We start from the raw sequence: 21,009 nt of genomic DNA on the forward strand, positions 1-21,009 counted from the left end.
CCTTCTGGTTCCAGCCAGTCTGGAATCTTACGTGTTTGTGGTCAGCATGTAGTCACCACCCTCCACCTGGGTGGAGGGGGCGGTTATCTTAGTTTCTGCAGAACAAGTGAAAGACAGGCATCGGATTGTTGTTTACATCCCTGCAGGAGGAACCAGGAGTCCTGTGACTCAGCTGTCCTGACCATCAACTGCTTGTGTCTGCTATTTGGAACTCCGGGAAGACATCAGAGACTGAAGTCTTTTTCCTACAAACAAGAAATGAGGGACACGGAAAGGCTTTTGTACCTGGGAGGGCCCTGCAGGGTCCTGCTCGGTTTTGCTAGGCTCCCCACCCTGCATCAACCATGGCTCTGGCTCCCTCTCTTTCGTTGATTCATCCATTTGTAGATCTGGTACCGCTATGTGCCAGGCACAGTTCTAGGCTCTGGGTACTTCATCATGCACTGCCAGTGTCACCACGTTATGCCATGAAGGTCACCACCCCTTCAGGGTCTCTCAGCCTCTCCTGCTTAGCACTGTGTTGTCCAGACTCCTATGATCATAACAACTCCTGGGATACTTGATAAACACACGAGTGACCACGTCTCTCCCCTGGACATTGTGATTGTAGAAGCCTGGGTCCAGCCCTAGAACCAGTTTGCACTTGCTGTTTTGTTTTCTCTGGCTGATTCTTACATTCAAGCAAGTTCAGGAGCAAGTGTTCAAAGAACCCCAAGCAGTGGATATCTGGTGTGGTGCTTGCATGCGCGCATGTGTGCACACACGCACACACACACAGGTGAGCAGGCCAAGCCCTCTCCCAGCACAGCCCAGTGCCCTCTGGCCCCACTGGCATGACCTGCTGTGTCCCTCAGCCTCAAACTCACCAAAGCTAATGACAATCTTTTTTTTTCCTGATTTGCAAGTGATTAGTTTTAATTTGGGGACAATTAGAGGTAGAAGCAGGAAGCATCTGATCTTGATTAGAAGCAGGGAGATGGCCAGAGGCGCCCCCTCCCCCTGCCTGGCCCTAGCCTCCAGCAGATTCATTCATATATTCCATAGGTTGGTGCCGGGGAGCTGGCCTCTGTGCCCTGGAAAGAGGTGTGAAGCTTATCTGGGGGTGGCCAGAGGGCCTTGCCATGCTCCCAGACACCTAGGGCCAGGCTGAGATGAAAAGGGAGGGCCTCTGTCCTGCGCCCGGCCTTGTAAGAGTATAGAATTGACATTCACTAAGCACCTACGATTTACCATGCCTTGCACTATGCAGCGCTGGTCCAGACCCAGTGTCTGCCCAGATCCCAATCCAGCTGGAAAGGGAAAAGCAAAAAACATGTGCCTGCCTTCTGGTGTTGGAGGTGGCTTGAAAGACCTCAGCGAAGGGACACATGGACCAGCATCCTGCCCCCTCAGGGAGCATTCCCAGAAGTGACTAATGAGACAGATTGTTGATCATATGCATCTCACACTCATACCAGGGCCAGACTCCCAATCAGTCAGAGCCAGAGCCGTACAGAGCAAAGCACTACCCTGGTGGTGGCAATGGAGGTATCAGGGAAGGCTTCAGGGAGGAGGTGATGCCTGAGTCGGGCATGGAAGGATGAGGGGATCCCTACACCCTACTCACTGTGCAAGTCTTCTCTTGGGTGCTGGTGGGTCCGATGCCCTTCTTTAGAGTGGGTTCCTTCTGAGGCCTCTCTCCTTTGCTTGTAGACGGCTACCTTCTCCCTGTGTCTTCACATGCTCTTCCCCTCTGTGTGTGTCTGTGTCCTAATCTCCTCTTCTAGGGACACCAGTCATATTGGGTTAGGGCCTGCCCATATGATCTCATTTTAACCTAATTACCTCTTTAAAGACACCATCTCCACAGTCACGTTCAGAGGTCCTGGGAGTCAGGACTTGCACATACCAATGTGGGAGGGGGACACAGCTCAGCCGGACCAACCCTGATCATGAGACATGATGAGACATAGAGAGCCCCTTCCCCAGGGAGACAGCAGCAGGGGAGCCCGACCCAAATGATTCCTGAGGCCGCAGGCTGTGTAGACAGAGGGAGAATCCGACTGCTGCTCCCGGGAGAGGGGAGGCCGCGGACAGGAGGGCAGTATTGTCTGGCCCGCAGGGTGAGCCGGGCCCAAACACAAGTCAGTAAGTGGAGCCTGGAGTCCGGGGAGCAGAGTGGGGCAGGCGAGCGGCAGGGGCGGCTGGGGTTCAGAACCACCTGTCACGGGCTGCCTGGTGTGGGGCCTGAGGGGCCGGCGTGTGCAGGCTGTGTGTGAGCACGAGTATGTGTGTGAGCACGAGTATATATGCACGCGCGCGTGTGTGTGCTCATTCCCTAGTCAGCCGGCATGTCCACCCCAGTCGCACCCCTGCGGCACGTCTCCCCCACCTCCGGACCTGGTCCGACCTTGGTTGACCCTCCCCTCCCCCACCTGTCTTCCTTCTGAGAATCTTCTAGCAGCTTTTCTATGTTTCATGATGCCTGGAGCTTAGAGCACCGTGGGAGAGGCAGACCAGCGCTCATGTGCACACACGCTTTCTCACATCCTGTCTCTGAGAATCTGACCTGCTGACAACACCACGGGTCTCATCTTCCTTCCCCAGCCCCCGCCACACCAACTGGTTCCAGGGCCTGCCCCACCTCCCCAGGGACACTGGGGCCCAGAAGTCAAGCAACTTCCTTTAGACTCTGGAGTAAGTGAGCCAGAGACTAGTGCTGGGGTCTCAGGGACACCCCCACCCCAGCTCCACCCACAGAGGTGACCTCAAATGCGCCAGAGGGTAGACTGATTCATGGTGGTGATGGGAGTGGGTGCTGTGTGTCACGATGACATCAGTACAAAACTTGTAGTACCCTCATACCATCTTTTCTGGTCCTCTTCTCCGAATGCTAGTTTCTTAATATAAGTTGCTTCCTGCTTCAGAAACCCAGTCTTCTTATCTGCAAGGTTGCTGAGAGGGGTCAAGAGCCCTGAGCCCAGTGCCAGGAGCCCTCCCCTCATTGGCCACCCGGTCCACTCTGGGATGCCTCACTGAAGATGCACTTATCAGCCTACGGCTTCCCAGTCCGTGTCGGACAGCTCATTCAGACAATTGTACTCATTCAGCAAAAATCTCTTGAGGGCAGAGGGGTATGTGCAAACACGTTTCCCCAGTCCCTTCCTCCATGTCCCTCTGAGTCTGCTGCCCATCTGGTGGCCCCACCCCCACTGTGCCTCCAACGGGTCCAGATGGCCAGCCGTGAGACTGGGATGGTGAGAGGGTCAAAGGGGACTAAGTGCCACTTAGCAACCTTTAGGGTCTCCTGGGGATGTAAGCGAGGCAGGGCTGGTGACGTCTGCATCCTGTCCCCCCAGCCTGAGCACGTACAGCTCACGGACAGCAGCATCCCTTCTCTGACCTGAGCGGGATGAGCACGGTGGCTGCTCCCCATCTCGGCTCAGTCCCCACAGGCCCTGAACATCCCACCCTTTGATCTTTCAGCTACCCTCAATGTCCCTGTGAGGGGGCTGATGTCACCACCTCTGTTCTAGAGCTGGAAACCGAGGCTCAAAATGGCAAGCAAGTTGCCTCATGAGTGTGGCAGGGAGCTGCCTTGACCTTGGGTTCCAAAGACTCTGTCTGTTTGCCTGCTTCCTGCTGCTTCCAAAGCAGTGGCCTGGCTGCTGTGCCCTGGCTTGGGTGGTTACCTCGGATCCCACATGTGTGTCTGGGGGCAGCATCCCCCAGACACCCGAGACACCTTCTCAGAGACTCCAGTGGTAACTGTCGGGCAGGGCTTCCAGGCACCAGCCAGGAAGGCTTTCTCATCTCTCCAAGCACCTTCCTATCCTCACCTGGGACTCAGTTGCCACCTCCACCCCACCGTTGGCAGCTGGCTTACCTTACAAGGCTACGGGGCACCTAGCGGGGAAGGGTAACCTAAGAACAGAGTCTGATGGTTAAAGCAGGGGCTTCCCAGAGGACCAGGGACCAGAGGTTCCCCCAGCTGGTCTTAAGGGCAGCTCAGGAGGGGCCCTCAGGCACTGTGACCAAGTGCCACTCCTCCTAGAACACCTAACCAAGAAGGGCAAAGCTCCAAGGAAATTCCCAGGAGTAGAGGTCACATCTTAGAGGGCTTCGTGGAGGAGGCAGCATTCAAGCAGGGCCTGAGAGGAAGATTTGAATTTGCATGTGTGCAGACAGGGAAGGAGAGAATTGAACGCAAAAGGCACAGCATGAGCTTAGGAGAGGTGGTAAGGCGGCGTCAGCAAGCACTAACTAAAGCCAGAAGTTGTGCGGTTATGCGGACAGCAGGGGCTTGGGAAGAGGGACGCTGGGCTGGGGAGAGGGGAGCCAGGAGCCTGTTGTAGAGGGCCCTGAATGCCACGCTCGGGCGCAAGGGGAGTTTGGATTTTATTCTGTAAGCAGAAGGAGGAGAGTCTTTGATAATACTTACACACGGTTTGCACTGTGTTGTGCGATTTACATAGAGCTTTCCTGATTCTCAAAAACAAAACAAATGACAACACAGCATCCTGTGAGACTAACAATCTTATTATGACCCTGATTTCAAGGCCTGAGGAACATGGCTCAGGGGTCTATGGAAAGATGCAGAACTGGTTCTCAAACCTCGAACCTCCACATCTTGGTCCTTCCTGTTCCTTGACAGTGTCCAACAGGTGTTGAGCTGGGAGTGAGGTATAATAAAGCCCAGTTTGTGTCCGAGAGAAACAAATCATTCCGGCTGCTATGGGGCGGAGGGGAGCAGGGGAAGGAGAAGATCTGGTTAGGCTGCTATGTTGTCATAGCAACATAGTGAAGCCAAAGCTGGAGCAGAAGCCTGGAGATGGAGGTCAGGGGCAGCCCGGGACAGACCAGAGAGCCAAGAGGCAGAATTGCTGGAATTTGGGGGATCCTGCGAGGATGGGGGCAGGGGCCAATAGAAGGGCAAAGTCAAGCCTGAGACCCCAAATCCCCGTGGGATCCCTGGGGACCCGGCACCATCTAAGGCAGCTGGAGCAGTGAAGACTTGGGTTCGAAAGCCAGGTGGCCCCAGGTTGGAATCCTACTGCTGGCCCCTTTCACTCATGGGACTCATGGACTTGGGTAAGTTATTTAAGCATCAGGCACGTTTCTTTGTAAGAAGTAAGAACAGGCTCTCAAAAAAGAGAAGTTACTGATAGAAAACTTGTTGAATCAATGGGGATCATAATAATACCCGGTTCAAAGGCTTGATCGGACGATCAAATAAGCTACTGCCTGTCATCATAATGCATGAATAAGAATTAAGTCTAATAGACAATTTTACATCGTTAAATACGTGCTGCCCTGTGCCATCCGTCATGGCGAGAGCGGACACCTCCTGCCTCAGCACCACAGTCTGCCCTTGGCCCCTTATGCACGGGACTTTGCTAAGTCCTCACAACAGCACTTTGAGGAGGAAACAGTTTTTATACTCCTTTTACAAATGAGGATGCCGGAGGATAAAACCAATTTAAAGCCTCACGACGCTTTGTGCCAGGATTAGCTTTACCCCGACATCGCAGGTAAAGAAATGTATCGGCAGTGACAGGACAATTAACACACCAGCAAATGTGGGCTCCCCAGCTGGGAGCCCCGAGGATGGAGAGCCAGGCTGAGTGCTGCCCAGCTCAGAGCGGACAGCCCTGTGTGAGGGTGGGAGGCCGGGGTGCTCTGGGGTCCGAGTGCAGCCTCTCCTGAACACTCTGGGGTCTTTCTTCTCTCTGTCTGCAGCCTCTGGCCGCTCCCACCTGGCCAGCCCCAGTCCCCCGGGGCCGCAGGCCAGCCCACTGCTGCCGATCAGCTACCGCCTGTCACACACGCGGCTGGCCTTCTTCCTACGGGAGGCGCGGCCCCCGCCACCCACAGTCACCAATGGCTCCCTGCAGCGCTCCGAACCCTTCGTGGTTTTCCAGACCAAGGAGCTACCCGTCCTCAACGTCTCCCTGGGGCCCTTCAGCACCAGCCAGGTGGTGGCCCGGGAGCTCCTGCAGCCGTCCAGCACCCTGGACATCCCCGAGCGCTTGACGGTCAGCTGGAAGGTGCGAGCCTTCATCGTCCACCCCCGCGTGCCCTCCTCGCAGCCCTTGGCCCAGGTGCTGTTCTATGTGGCCGGCCGGGACTGGGATGACTTTGGTGTCACCGAGCGGCTGCCCTGCGTCCGCCTGCACGCCTTCCGGGATGCCCGGGAGGTCAAGAGCTCCTGCCGCCTCAGCGGGGGTCTGGCCACCTGTCTTGTGCGGGCCGAGCTACCCCTGGCCTGGTTTGGGCCCCCTGCTCCCGCTGTGCCGCCCACCGCCCGCCGCAAGTCTCCGGATGGACTGGAGCCCGAGGCAGCCGGGGAGAATCAACAAGCCGAGCTCTACTACACGCTCCATGCCCCGGATGCGTCGGGGGGCTGTGGGGGTACCCGTCGGGGCACTGGGCCCGGAGCGGGGGCCCGGGCAGAGAGCCCGACCCAGCATCCCCTGCTGCGCATCGGGAGCATCAGCCTATTCCGCCCACCCCCCAGGAGGACCTTGCAGGAGCACAGGCTGGACAGCAACCTGATGATCCGCCTGCCGGACCGGCCCCTCAAGCCGGGGGAGGTGGTCAGCATCCTCCTCTACTTGGCCCCCAACTCCTCCTCTCCCTCCAGCCCCAGCGTGGAGCACTTCACTCTCAGGTAGAGGGGCAGAGGTTGGGGTCTGGCTTCCCTTCAAAGGTCAAGTGCACACCTGACCCCTTGTAGGGAGCTCGCCCAGACCCGTCCATCCAGCATCATAATCCCAGTAATTCCAGTTATCACCTGAGCACCTTCAGGAAGACAGCTCACTTACTTGAGCATCAGTGTCCTCCTCTGCTTGGGCCAAAAATGTCAGCCCCAAACTCCCTCTCACAGAAATGGTGTCATGGTCAAGAAGAAGTGTCCGTTTTCACAAGCGTGGATATCCAGAATGATAGAAATGGGGCTGGAAGGGCCCTTAGATGCTAGCGAGTACAACTCTCCCATTTTACAGATGAGGAGACTGAGGCCAAAGAGGAGAAATGGAGATCAGAGAGAGGCTCCTTGGCTGCTGGGAACCAAAGTATGAACAGGAGAGTGTCCACATATTAGGATATTCGTCCAATTCGAGAGTTAGGAGAAAAAAAAATTCAGGAGCCCCAGCTCTTTCTATACCCTGAGAAGGATACAGTTCACAAATTCAGAAATGCCTTAAATCTTAACACATCCCCACAAAATATAATGATGCCTCACAGCAGGAATCTGTGGTTTGAGCCATGTCGGGTAATTCTGAAGATACAGAAAAGACCCTACCAAAACGTTCCCCACCAACCCAGCAATACTTGAGATGTGAAACATTACCATCAGCCCCCAACTTCTTTGAGTTAAGTATTGCCCTGTCTCTTGAATGTACTACCTTAAAGTTCAAATATTCTTGAAGAGGGTCCTACCTGATTCAGTAATTGATACCTGAATGTGAGTATGAGTTAAATCAGTTATCAGAGATCTTGGGTTGCGTTAATAGGAATAGAACCTGTAGAATCAGAGAGGTGATAATCATTCTGCTTTAGTCAGTGTTAATTGGAGCACAGCTGAAGTTTTGTGTTTAGAATAAGACACTACACCTATGTGCTCAGAGTGCCCAGAGGACGGTGACTAGGATATGGGTAACTTGAAACCACGGCAAAAAGCAACAATTGAAGGAAATGGAGATTTTAGGCCTAGAGAAAAGAAGACTCAGAGAACATCTGCTCACCTCCCCAGGTATCTGTAGAACTGTTACGATGGAGGAGAGTTGCCCTAACAGAACCTATGGCTGTTATATTTCAGCTATAAATGCTGGGAAGAGGTTTCTCCTTTGAGGGAATTTCTGAAAATGTAATGCGATGTGTGCAGAAATAGTGAGTCCCTTGTCACTAAGGTATGCAAGTAGAGGTTAGGCAAAGACCTGGCAGAGATCTAATAGAAGGGATTGCAGCTTCCAGTGAGGGCTAGAGGTTGGCACTACGTGATACCAGATTCCCCAAATTAGTTTCAAGCTTTGGGTCTCGGTAACTTACTCACCTGCTCCCCTTTCTCCCAGCCCAAGCCTAAGAGTGGCAGCCTTTGGACCCCAGGCTGACCCTCTCCCTCTTCCCCTTCCTGCTTTGTCCCAGGGTAAAGGCCAAGAAGGGCGTGACCCTCCTGGGGACCAAGTCACGGAGTGGCCAGTGGCATGTGACCTCGGAGCTGCTGACTGGGGCAAAGCACTCAACAGCCACCGTGGATGTGTCCTGGGCCCAGGGCACACCGCTGCCCCCCTGGTGAGCCAAAATAGCCCCTCTGCCCACCTCTTTGCAGGATGACACCTGGGAGGGGTGGGGGAACTTTTGATGGAGGAGGCCAGGCCGGCAGTTTCTGGGGACACTGGGGTCCAAGTGGGCAGGGCATCTGAGAAGGCATCAGAATTTCCTTCTGGGGAAGCTCAGAGGGCCCTGGGGTGGCAGGCTGCCTAGGAGGGCAAGGGTTCCCAGTGAGGCTTTTGGAGCTCCTGAAATGCTCCCAGCCCTTCCTCCTGGGCTCTCCTTCCTGCCACCACCGCACAGGGAGGGCCAGGGGCCCCTGGAGATCCTGCAGCTGGACTTTGAGATGGAGAACTTCACCAGCCAGTCGGTCAAACGGAGGATCATGTGGCATATCGACTACCGCGGCCATGGTGCCCTGCCTGACCTAGAGCGGGCGGTCACCGAGTTGACGGTCATCCAGAGGGATGTGCAAGCCATCCTGCCCCTGGCCATGGTGAGTGGGCTCACGGGAAGCGGACAAGCTCTGCGCTTGGTGGAGTAAGACAGCGGCCGCTCGGGGGCACAGAGGTGGAGCGGTCACCATGAAGAGGCTTCTCGGGGTAGGTTTTTCTGGAGGAGGTGGCCATGCAGCTGAGCCTTGAAGGTCACATGGAGAAGGGGCTCATATAGTCAGAGAAAATGAGGAGGGTGCTCTAGATGGGATCACGTGGGCAACGGTGCAGTGATGGGACTACGAATAGCTTGTCCAAAGGAGCCATGGATTTAGGAAGAGTGCAATGGAATGATTGTTTGGGACCAGCACAGGGGCATCTGGAATAGCCAGGAGGAAGCAGGGCCAGCCCAGGGTCCCATGAAATAGCCAGGCAAATGTGTTGGACGTTACCCCGTGAGTCCTGGGGAGCATGGGAGATGTTGAGAGGAGACAGGAGGAGCTTGGGGAAGGGATGTTTTCTGGCACCAGAGTGAGGTCGACCCTGAAGGCTACCGCAGGAGCCCAGGTGAGCAGGGCACCTGAGAAAGCACGTGAGGCTCGGTAGATGCATCTCTCTGCACATGTGTATGGGTGTCCCCACCAGAAGCACATGCATCTGAGGAGTCGGGGCAGCCAGGAGCCAGAGCCTTGGCTTTTGGTCCTGGGAGAGCAGGGGACCTCAAGCACCCCAGCTCAGCAGCACCCTGCCCTCCTCTCCTCCCCCAGGACACAGAGATCATCAACACAGCCATCCTGACTGGCCGGACAGTGGCCATCCCTGTCAAGGTCATTGCCATCGAGGTGACTGGCCTTGTTCTAGATGTCTCCGCCCTGGTGGAATGCGAGTCTGACAATGAGGACATCATCAAGGTGGGCTTCCTGGAGGTGGAGCCCCTGGGAAGAAGGCCTCAGACCTTTAGGAGGAGTGGGACCCCAAACCAGAGGGGAATTCACACCCCAGGCAGGTCCCCCTGGTAGCAAGAGGAGGGAAAGTGGCGGGAGGAGTCAGGGGAAGAGCTGCAGGCATCCCACGTCCACTCTGGATGAGGGGACATCCTGGAGGGCTTTCTGCAGAAATGCGAAAGAGCCCTTTTGGCAGGCCAAGGGGAGAAGGCAGCACTGACAACTTGAACTCAATCCAGCAAGTCATTATTGAGCCCCTGCTGTGTGGCAGACACCGGGCAAGACAATAGGGGGTGAGGGGTTGGGGGGGCTCAGAGACGTGCCCTAAACCCCGGGCACTGGTGACCAGATAGAGGAGATCCAGCCCAGGGAGGAAGCTTCCAGAAGCACATGAGTTAGGTCAGGAGTGAAGGTTGTGTGAAAGGACCCACTCCGGGAACACCCACCCCAACTCCTCCAACTCCCGAAGCCCCCATCCCTGAGCTTCTTCCCAGAGACCCCCCTCTGGGCCACAGGTCCTCCACAGCCAGCAAACAGGACACCGATCTGACTTTGGCCCAATTTGCCACCTCCCCAGGAGGGCCTCCAGATTTCCCCTGGCTTTGGACAGTGGTCGGGTGAGATGCAGGGAGGAATCAGTGGAGCAGGCAGCAATGGGAGGCTGCCCAGCCCTGGTACCTGTGAGCTGTTGCCGTGCCAGCCTCCGGCAGGTGCCAGAATCAAATGATTAGACAACAGAATCTGTTCCCCATTCCTGCAAACCCTTCAGCGGAGGGCCCGGGACGTAGGTGTCTTCTCCTTCCCAGGGGCTAACCTGGAGCCTGTGCTCTTTCTCTCTCTCCACGCCCTTCTCTGGATTCCTCCAGGTTTGGGGAGTCCAAGGCTCACCTCATCCATCCCCTAATCCAGGAAGGATGTCCCCTGAGTGAGAGCCAGAGCAGATGGCTTGTTACCACACCCCCACGGCCTCCTGAGGGGTAGAAGCCTTGCCCAGGCCCGTGGGGCTGTCCACTGCTGGCAGGCTGGGATGGGGAGAAATGGGCCTGCTTCCAAGAGCCCTTACCCAGCACCTTCCTCTGCCACCCAGTCTCCCCCACCCCCACCCCCGCCCCAAAGCAGACCAGCAAAGAGTCACTGTGGCTTAGATACCAAAGGGAATTAGCGTAGATTCTGCATGGAATGTGTTTCCGTTCTCAGTGAAATACCCTCCGGTTCCTTCTGGAGTTTGCCAACACTCTAAATGGAATTTGCCAGCCTTCAGATGGAATCCTCTGCCTTATGAAGTGGGAAATGAGCATTTCTGGCAGGGCTGCTGTCCCACTTTCCTCCACCCACCCCCTGAGATGATTAAGAGAGCTCGCAGGAGTTTGGGATGGTCAGGAGACCGTCCCCAGAGATAAGCCACAGTCCCAGCACCCTCCCCACCCCCACCAGAACCTTCAGGGTGTCCTCTGCCCACAGGCTGTCCGAATGACCCTCCTCCAAACACAAGGATGTGCATGTACTCCTGGGCATGTACCAGTAAGTGCACCTAAGTGCACTGCACCCAGGATTCACTCCAGGTGTGCCAGGTGTGTATGTGGGCACTTACATGTATACCCGAAGTATTGGCAGCGATACCTCCGTGATGGGCACAGGTATCCACCAAGATGTCAGCGAGCATATGCTTATCCAGGGAACTTCTAAGAATGCAAGGTGGTGTCCAGGTGGACATGCATTTGCAAAAGCTGTACCCACTCGTGGCAGTGTATGGGCTTAGGGTTCTCTGGACCTGAAATTTCCTCTCCCTTACCGTCACCTCCAACCCTGGCTGGAGCAGCCCCCCTCCCTGAAATTAACCAGCTGTCCATCTGCCTGAGGCAACAGGGCCAGAGGGAGGAGCGGTGGGTCTGACCCTCATCCCCACTCCCTCCACCTCTGCCTCCTCCCTGCCCAGTCACATCATGCCCCAGTGTCCTGCTCAGAAGAGGCTACCGGTGGAGGACTCTACCCACCAGATACCTGCTCCAGAGTCCAGGCAGTCATGCTGGGGAGGGGAGCCAGCCCAGGGGACCCTTGGCCTGAGGATCCTCAAAGCTGTGGTCTGGCACATCAAAAGCAGCCCCTTATAAAAATATTTGTACATTGGCTCCTTGCCAGGCAGCAGAAACCTCCCACAGAGGCCACTGAGAGCTGATCCCTGGAGAAATGGAGTAGAAGCTGACCCCTTCCAGAGGAATTAAATGAGGGACCTTCTCCCACCTGGCCCCTCCACTTCAGCCTCCTGTGATTAGCACTTTCTCTGTCCAATAGCCTCTGGCCCTCCTTGTCAGACAGAGGTCCCCTGCACTGCCCCACAGGATGACCTGTAGGGCAAGATAGGACAACCAACCTCTCTCCCCCTCTCCAGGTATCCAGCAGCTGTGACTATGTGTTCGTTAGTGGAAAGGAGTCTCGCGGTTCCATGAACGCCAGAGTCACCTTCCGCTATGATGTCCTCAACGCCCCCCTGGAAATGACAGTCTGGGTGCCCAAGCTGCCCCTGCACATCGAGCTCTCGGATGCCCGCCTCAGCCAAGTGAAGGGGTGGAGGGTACCTATCCTTCCCGACCGGAGGTATAGCCCCTCCACACACAGCAGATGCTGGGGATACTCATGGGTGACACAATGTTGGCACATGGTCTGATCTGCATGTGTGTATAAGGCCCTGGGTGGATGCAGTCTGCAGGTTGGTCATGCAATCAACAAATGTTTATTGAACAGCTATTGTGTGCCAGGCACTGACGGGCGCTTTAGACGGGTAAATGTGGCCATTTCCTGACCCAGCCAAGCTCTGGGTCCATCAGGGAAGCCATCTTATAAATGCCACAGAGCATGGTGGATAGGAGAAGCCCTGTGTTCTGGGAATCAAGTGGCACAAAGGAAAGAACCACCTCTTCCTCCAGGAGAAATCAAAGCAGGCTTCCTGGAAGAGGTGAATCCTGAGCTAAGTCTTCAAGGATGAGTAGAAAGGAGCTGGTTGGGGAAAGAGGGTGAGAGCAGTCAAGCAGCAGCAGTCAAAATGGAGCATAAACACCAACACAGGTGCACACCTGTACACACATGCCCCAGCCTGGGTACACCAGGGGCACGCTTGTGAGTATATCAAGCAGGTACACGGTGACTCACACTGGACTCCCTCACCAGGATACAGGCTCACACACCTGAGTGCCCATCTGTGGGGCAGGTCCGAGTGTACTCAGCACACTCCTCTCACCCACTCATCGCTGCTGGAGAGCAAAGCCAGCAGGCAGAAGAACTGCAGGCGCGGCAGGCAGCTAAGAGCGGGAAGCGGGGCTGGAGAGAGAAGCAGGCAGCCTAGCAAAAGCGGAGCTCTGTTCACTGCTGCAGAGGTTTGGAAAAGCAAGGCGGCATAGACCAGAGCCTCTAGAACCTTATTGTGCACACGGAGAGCCAGAAGTTCCTGTTAAAAGGCAGATTCTGATTCCATGAATCTGGGGTGGGTCCTGTGAGCCTGCATTTCAGACCAGCTCCTGGGTGATGCTGGTGCTGCTTAGAGTAGTGAGGACGTAGTGAACTCTGAAGCCAGGTGGCCTGGGTTTAAATCCTGACTCTGCTATTTGCTAGCTGGGTGACCTTGGGCTACTTACAAAAAAAAAAAAAAAAAACTCTCTGGGCCTCAGTTTCCTCAGCTCTAAAATGGGCATGTTAGCATTTGCCTCCGAGGACTGCTCTGAGTATTAAATTAGTTAAAAGAGCCCTCTGCATGAATGAATATTCTGGTGGTTTGATCCTTCGGAAGCACTAGCCATGCCCTGGCTACACCCTTCTCTCTCCAGAGCACCCTTTCCTGATTTTTGTATTTTGAGCAATCTGGGTAGGCTGAGAATTTCCCAAATTGTCAAGTCCCGGTTCCCTTTCACTTGCCAGCTTCCCCCTCCATTTCTCTCTTTCCTCTCGCATTTTACTATGAGCAGCAAGAGGCGGCCAGGCCACACCTCCCACACTCTGCTTGGAAATCTCATCAGCTAAATATCCAAGTTCATTGCTTCCAAGTTCTGCCTGACGCACAGCTGTAGGACACGATGCTGCTAAGCCTCCTGGCACTTGAGCAAGGGTCGCCTTAGCTCCATTTCAGAGCTGAGCACAGGGCCCAGCACATGCCTGGTGGTGAGAAAGTGGTGGCATTTGCTAGGATTTGATGCCAGCTCTTCGCAAGTGTGGGTGCAGCCAAGCAGGGGTGGAGGGGGACATGGGAGGGTCAAGGTACCTTTCTAGAGAGGAAAGCCTGAGACGCCGGGCTCCAAGCTTGGCAGAGACAGAGGGAATGAGCCAGGGAAAGGTTTGTTGTTGGCACAGCTTGTACCCAAGGGTGCTGGGGAGGGGATGGCAGGGCTGGGGGAGGGAGGGGCTTGTGCGGGTCAGAGCCAGGGTGGGAGCCCTGATTCCAGGCCTCCCCAATTCAGGTCAGCCCGGGAGAGTGAAGATGAGGACGAGGAGGAGGAGGAGCGGCGGCAGAGCGCGAGCCGCGGCTGCACCCTGCAGTACCAGCACGCCACCCTGCAGGTTTTCACCCAGTTCCACACGACGTCGTCAGAGGGCACCGACCAGGTGGTCACCATGCTGGGCCCGGACTGGCTGGTGGAGGTCACCGACCTGGTCAGCGACTTCATGCGGGTGGGGGACACCCGTGTGGCCCGCATGGTGGACAGCAGCACGCTGGCCGGCCTGGAGCCAGGCACCACCCCTTTCAAGGTAGGCACAAGGGGCATGCCGGGACCCTCATCCACATGTGGACAGAGGACACAGACGTTCTTGGGACAGGATTTCTAGGGCCTTGGCTTGAGGGAGCAACCCCCAAGTGCACTTTCTTCCCCACCTGCCTTTTTGCCTGAAATCAAAGGTCAAGGCCCTTTAACTTCACCCTGACGAGGGTGCTCCCTCCAAGCCTCATCCGCCCCTACCAACCTTGCATCACGCAGTGTGGTCCCTGAGAGCAGGTATGGATGAGGAGGGGAAGCAGGTGGGAGGGCTCAGCCAGCCTAGAGGCCAGGAAAGGGAATTTGGTAGCTCTAGGAACTCAACTTTGACCTTCCTCCTTGACAATTGGGTGCCTGGGTGGATATCATCTACCTAAGAGATTGTAAGTAGTGAGCCATGGGCTGAAATCTGCCTGCGGACTTATTTTGTTTGTAAAACAATTGATCCAACATTAAAAAATTGAAAGGTCTCATTTTTTAAAAACGTAAGCTTCTGGTTTTAGAAAATACGAATCTGGTAATACTGGGTCTGCATTCATGCTTGTCAGTTATCAGCTGGAGTCAGTACTGGTGCCTGTTTTGTTTTTTTTTTTTACAGGAGCGTAAGTTCTCCCCTTTGCCCCAGTCCCCACCACTCCCTTTCATCTCCCTGACACTGAGGCTGACCACCAGTTGCTTTTTATCAGTGTGCGAGGGCTCTTACTTTCTTCCAGATCAACTCACCTCTCTCATTTGTGTTTCATGCCTGGCTCCTAGGAGCCCTTGACCCTCGCTTGGCCTCAGGACCCTGGTTCCCATTGCAGACCTAAGGCAGAGCCCAGGAGTCCTGCCTCCCAGCCTGCCCCACCCCCAGGCCTCTCTTCCAGTAGCACTAATGTTGCAGAGAAAACAGCTCAGTGTTACAGCTCAGTTGTGACAGCAACCTGGATCCGGGCGAGAGACCAAGCAGCACTCGGAGAGTTGGAGGACTCAGTTTTACCATGCCAGCGGGCCCAGAGGAGTTAACACTCCAAGCTCTGGACCCCAGCTATAGGTTTACACCAGGTTGTATAGGCTGCCAGTTTACACTTTGCAACAGCATATGCAAATGAGGTATAACAAAAGTTGACTAATTAGGAACAAGCTTTGTAGAAATGGACCAGTCAGGAGGGAGAAAAATAACCAATCAGGAGTGAGGGAAATGGACCAATCAGGAGTGAGAGAAATAACCAATCAGGAGTGAAGGAAATAACCAATCAGGAGTGACATAAGGGAACCAATAGAATTTTAGGGGTAAGTAAGCCATTTCAGAGGCAAAAAGTGAGATAGAGGCTCTGGGCCAGGGAACCGGTTGGTGCTGGCAGGAGAGTAGGGGCCCTGCCGGGGGGTCCTGCCTGTCTCTTTATGGGGCTTCCCGCCTCACTAAGATTCCTCCCTGGTTAGGGATTTGGGGGGTACTGCTTTCCTGGCTCTCACCCACCCGCGCCCTGCTCTGCCTCAGGTGGTATCCCCGCTTACGGAGTCGGTGCTCGGAGAGACGCTGCTGACAGTGACAGAGGAGAAGGTCAGCATCACACAGCTGCAGGCCCAGGTAGTGGCCAGCCTCGCCCTCTCCCTACGGCCCAGTCCTGGGAGCAGCCACACCATCCTGGCCACCACGGCTGCCCAGCAGACCCTCAGCTTCCTCAAGCAGGTAACTGGGTGCCGAGCCAGCCAGCCTCGGGGCTTGAGGTGTGGAAGAGGACTGGCAGGCTCTGGCCGTGAGTCTTCCAAATTACAACTGTGATAATGGAAGATCTTTCTACCCTTCGTGCCCTGCACACCTGCCCCACCCCACCCCCCTGCCATCTGCACAGGGAGTCTGGCCAAGGTCTGGCTTCCTGCACCTGCCATCTTGAAATGCTCCTGCCGAGGGGTCCCCCTCCTGGCTTCCCAGAGGGCCCGTCACCTCTGCCTCCACCCCCAGGAATTAACCTTCATCCATCTCTGGAGCCCCCAGTACAGCCCACCACAGACAGAGAAGGGCACTGGCTACAGGACAAAGGTGGAAAGGTTACATGTAGAGGCTTGAGCAGGGAGGAGGTGGGCACTGAACACTGAGCCAAGAGTCAGGACACAGGAGTCCTCTGCCCCAACTTGCTTCGTGATCCCAGGCAAGTTGCTCGTCTCTGGGTCCTGCGTCCTCATCTACAGGGAGGGCAGTTCTCAGAAAGTTTAACAGAGGCAAAGGCTGCAGTGGGGTATGCCTGTATTCTCAATCTTCACGTGTCTGTTGGGGGTGATCCCAAGGTGAGGCAGGGACATAGGGTCCTGCAGCCGAAGGGATTTGAGCTAGATCCAAGGCAGAATTTACCATCAGCTCATCAAGGGGGGAAGGGCCAAGTGGGCAAGGAGATTCTCAGGGCAGTACGAGGCCATAACCTGCCGTGTGCCCACCCTACCACCTCCAGAGAACTCCCACTCAAACAACTGTTCCTGAACACCTGCCATTTGGCAGGCACTGTTCCAGCACTGGGAATACAGCAGGGAGCCAGAGTGCCTTGGCCCTGGCCCTCACTCAGGATATAGCAGGAAACCCAGCAGGACTAGTTCTCTGACTCTTGTCCTCTCCTCCTCCTCCAGGAAGCCCTCCTGAGCCTCTGGCTCTCCTACAGCGATGGCACCACAGCCCCGCTCTCCCTCTACAGCCCTCGGGACTACGGGCTGCTGGTGAGCAGTCTAGATGAGCGGGTGGCCACAGTGACCCAGGATCGTGCCTTCCCACTGGTGGTGGCTGAGGCTGAGGGGGCAGGAGAGTTGCTCCGTGCGGAGCTCACCATCGCTGAGAGCTGCCAGAAAACCAAGCGCAAGAGTGTGCTGGCCACGACCCCCGTGGGCCTGCGGGTGCACTTTGGGCGGGATGAGGAGGACCCCACCTATGACTACCCCGGCCCCAGCCACCCAGGGCCCGGCGGGGGTGAGGATGAGGCCCGGGGAGCTGGTCCGCCAGGCACACCAGGACCCCCACCTGAGGCCCCGGGCCGGGGCACGGCCAGCCCAGCTGTGCCACCCACAGAAGACTTCCTGCCGCTGCCCACCGGCTTCCTGCAGATGCCGCGGGGGCTGACGGACCTGGAGATCGGCATGTACGCGCTGCTGGGCGTCTTCTGCCTCGCCATCCTCGTCTTCCTCATCAACTGCATTGTCTTCGTGCTGCGCTACCGGCACAAACGCATCCCGCCCGAGGGCCAGACCAGCATGGACCACTCTCACCACTGGGTGTTCCTGGGCAACGGGCAGCCGCTGCGGGTGCAGGGGGAGCTGTCGCCTCCTGCCAGCAACCCAATGGAGACTGTGCCGGCCTGCTGCCACGGCGATCACCACAGCAGCGGCAGCTCGCAGACCAGCGTCCAGAGCCAGGTGCACGGGCGGGGCGATGGCTCTTCCGGCGGCTCCGCCCGGGACCAGGCCGAGGACCCCGCCAGCTCACCCACCTCCAAGCGCAAGCGGGTCAAGTTTACCACCTTCACCACGCTGCCCTCAGAGGAGCTGGCCTATGACTCGGTGCCCGCCGGCGAGGAGGACGAGGAGGACGAAGAGGACCTGGGATGGGGCTGCCCAGGATGTGGCGGGCACCACACGGCCCACTCCACCCCCTGACCTGCACAATTACATGCGCAGAATCAAAGAGATTGCGTAAAGGTGCCATCTCCCCACTGGAGTGGGCTCTGTGGGACGCAGCCAGGACCCTGCTCACACTAACACGGGCCAGCTTAAGTGGATTTTGTACTCTGGCCCATGCAGCTTTGCTCCTCCCAGAGAGCCGCCTCCCACCGGTCCTTCCTCCCCTCCTCACACCCTACCCTCCTCTGCCCCAAAGGTGGAGGCCGCCTTCCTTCCTCAGGAGCTTGCTAAGAGGAAAGCAATCCCAACTCTTGTTCTACCCTTGTCAAACCTCCTCCCATTTTAGACAACCCCCCTGCCCCAAGAGTGAGGCAAGGAGGCCAAGCTTGGGCCAAGGGCCCACACAGTGCCCCGCCCCACCCCCCATATCCCCTGTCTTCCCCCTTGTGCGGGGGCAGGGTTCCGGGGGGTCTTGTGTCACAAGCTGCACAAAGACTTTTCTCAAACCACTATTCAGGGATTTCTGTCCTGCAGGGTGGGGAGGCGGCGGCTGCCTGCCCTGCCAAGGATCTTGCTGTGGATAAAACATTTGAAAGGGGTGAAGGATATCTGTAGCATCTGCTGGCTTCTGGGTGCCCCCCAGTCCCTTTCCAGGACCTGGGAGCTGACTCTACCGAGGGGTCTGGGGCCAAGCCCACCACCTTCCTGGATCTCAGGACTCCATCCTCTGCTCCCCAGGGCTGTGGGCAGGCCCTCAAGGGTGGAGAATCCTCAGTCCACTCCCAGAGTACTGTGCTCTGGGCATCTGGGAGCCCTGGATGCCTCCTGCCCACCCCCCAGCAAGGTCAACACTGCGCCTTAGCCGCCCCTCCAGCTCCGCTGACCACGCCTTCCTCTCTGCAGGGGCAGCCACTCATCCCCACACCAAGCAGAATCTGGTGGGAGGGGAAGAGGGCACCAGGCAATGCTGGAAAGGACCCTGGGATGGGCAAGGCAGAAGGGAGCTGGCGTCTCCCCTACCCCATCCCACAGCCACCCTTCTCGGGTTCTACCCACCACTGTGTCAGATTTTTCTTAAATAAATGGAGATGACCAGACTTGGGGTGGGAGCAGCAGCTCCCGGAGAATGAACAGACAGTACATGGTGACTGGCTCTGTCTCTTCCTTGCGTGCAGATGCACGCAGACACACACACACACACACACACACACACACACACACAAACGCAGAGGTCATGCTAAATGACAAGAGATAAAAACACAGCTGAACAAACTGTGGTCTTGCTCTTCCTCCTGCAACATCTGGGTCCCTTTAGACCCTCTGGTGCTGAAGGGGATGGAAGATTCACTAACCCAGAAATGTGCCCTTATAAAGAGGTGCCTCCTCTAGGAGCAGGGGAGAGATGGTACAGAAAAATCAAGAGAGAGGTAAAAACGGTATGCACACCTGAGCTCAGTCTCCTCCGTTGCCTTCCGTCCACTTTTCAGAGGGCACCCCTCCCATCACATCACCACCTCCCAGGAAGGCCTCTCTTCTCCACGGGTTGTTGAGTACGGTCTGGGAGTCTCTATAGCAGGAAGCCAGGCAGGAGAGAGGAATGGCTATTGAGGGAGCCCCTCGCTGCCCAGTGGGCCATGGGCTGGCCCATAGCCCCTCGTGGCCTCCCACGGCCCTGGGAGACCTCTCCCCAGCACAGGCAGCAGCCTCAGGGAGCACGGAGCGGGAGCCTGATCAAGGCTGCCTGGCCGGCCTCCAGTGCCCTGGACAGGTGGCTACAACAACCAGCATCTATCCCGGAAGGGACCACAGCAGGACTAGAGCTGTGTTGGCACCTTCCCCAGATGGTTCTTGCCCACCACGGAAGGAAGCCTGCCTGCCACCATCATCTGCTCAACGGGTCAGGGCAGCCTTGGCGTTACTGGGAGGATGAGATGAGCTCGTGTATGTGGAGTGCTGTGCGCGGTGCCCGGCCGCAGACTAAGCTCCCAGCACAGACCCTGGCACACAGAGGTGCTCCATAAATGGAGTTTGCTACATTCAGGTCTGAATGTTCAACAGGGGCCTGAAAGGAGGACTTGAGATTGGCTAGCTCTGCCCAGGATGTGTTGGCAACAAAGAACAGGTGTGGCTCAGGGAAGGGGGAGCTCCAGAAAGCCATGCAGGTCAGAACCACAGGTGGGCTTTGCATGACGGCTCTCCTGGAGTTCCCAGAACACCAGGTGCCTGCTACTGAAATACGCCTTAACCGTGCCCTCCTAGAGGGTCCTAGAGGGGGTGGGCAGAGGGGCTGTCAGTCACGTTTCTTCACCCAAGGCAAGTGCTCAACAAATATTTGCTGACTAAAGTCCAGACGCCGACTATAAATGGCTTTCCTGTTATCCCCCATTTGGGAATTACCTATACTCTGCCACCTCGTCACTTATCCATGCAGAGTTTCAGAGAAAGACAGAGGACATAGGTGTGAGTCCAGGGAGCATGAACATCCCAGCTGGGGTGTGTGTGCCTGGGAGGGGCTACTGGTGTTAAAGTTGAAACTAGGATCCAATTTGTTTATTCAATACATTAAGCTCCTACTAAGTGTGGGGAGAGAGGAAGCAAAAGCGTGGGCCTGTCCCCAGGGAGCCCCAGCTCCTTCTTGACCTGCATGCGGGTCAGGCCTCACCGTTTCTAGCAATTGCTTCTGAGTTCTTGCCTTCGGATGGACACGTCAGCTGGCCATGGCCGTCTGGGATGACCGATGAGAGAACTTTGCCCTGGGTGGTGGGGCACAAAGGAGCGAGGGGGAGACATTCAAACTTGACTTTGCTGAGGACGGAGGCAAGGACACTTCTGGAAGGGAGAAGTGTGGGTGTGGAGACCCAGAGGCGGCATACTCGACACCCTGGGCTTCCTTTGGCTGCCATGTCTCTGCACAAGCTTTTCCTATGCCTGGACCATGGGTCCCTGATGATGGGGAAACGTGCAAAACACATGCAAAGCTGTGGAGGCCAGAGGGAGTATGATGGGTTCAAAGTGGATTTGGGAGTCAGGCTTAGACTTGAGGTTTAGATCATTTTCCTC

The 21,009-nt window shown here is 56.3% G+C and overlaps 1 protein-coding gene across 1 annotated transcript in view; it reads left to right on the plus strand.

The window, feature by feature from the left end:
• The window catches only part of TMEM132E (transmembrane protein 132E), a 52,320-nt gene extending 33,244 nt beyond the window's left edge, over positions 1–19,076 (plus strand). The window contains 9 exon segments of the mRNA XM_032457724.1: positions 5,719–6,649; positions 8,125–8,271; positions 8,554–8,746; positions 9,452–9,595; positions 12,018–12,223; positions 14,074–14,362; positions 15,848–16,039; positions 16,969–17,946; positions 17,948–19,076. Of these exon segments, the coding sequence (XP_032313615.1) occupies positions 5,719–6,649; positions 8,125–8,271; positions 8,554–8,746; positions 9,452–9,595; positions 12,018–12,223; positions 14,074–14,362; positions 15,848–16,039; positions 16,969–17,946; positions 17,948–18,025 (3,158 nt within the window). The 3' untranslated portion in view covers positions 18,026–19,076.
• Positions 19,077–21,009: the final 1,933 nt, after the last annotated feature.

This window comes from Camelus ferus, chromosome 16, assembly GCF_009834535.1.
Source record: "Camelus ferus isolate YT-003-E chromosome 16, BCGSAC_Cfer_1.0, whole genome shotgun sequence".
In the NCBI taxonomy this organism is placed as follows: domain Eukaryota; kingdom Metazoa; phylum Chordata; class Mammalia; order Artiodactyla; family Camelidae; genus Camelus; species Camelus ferus.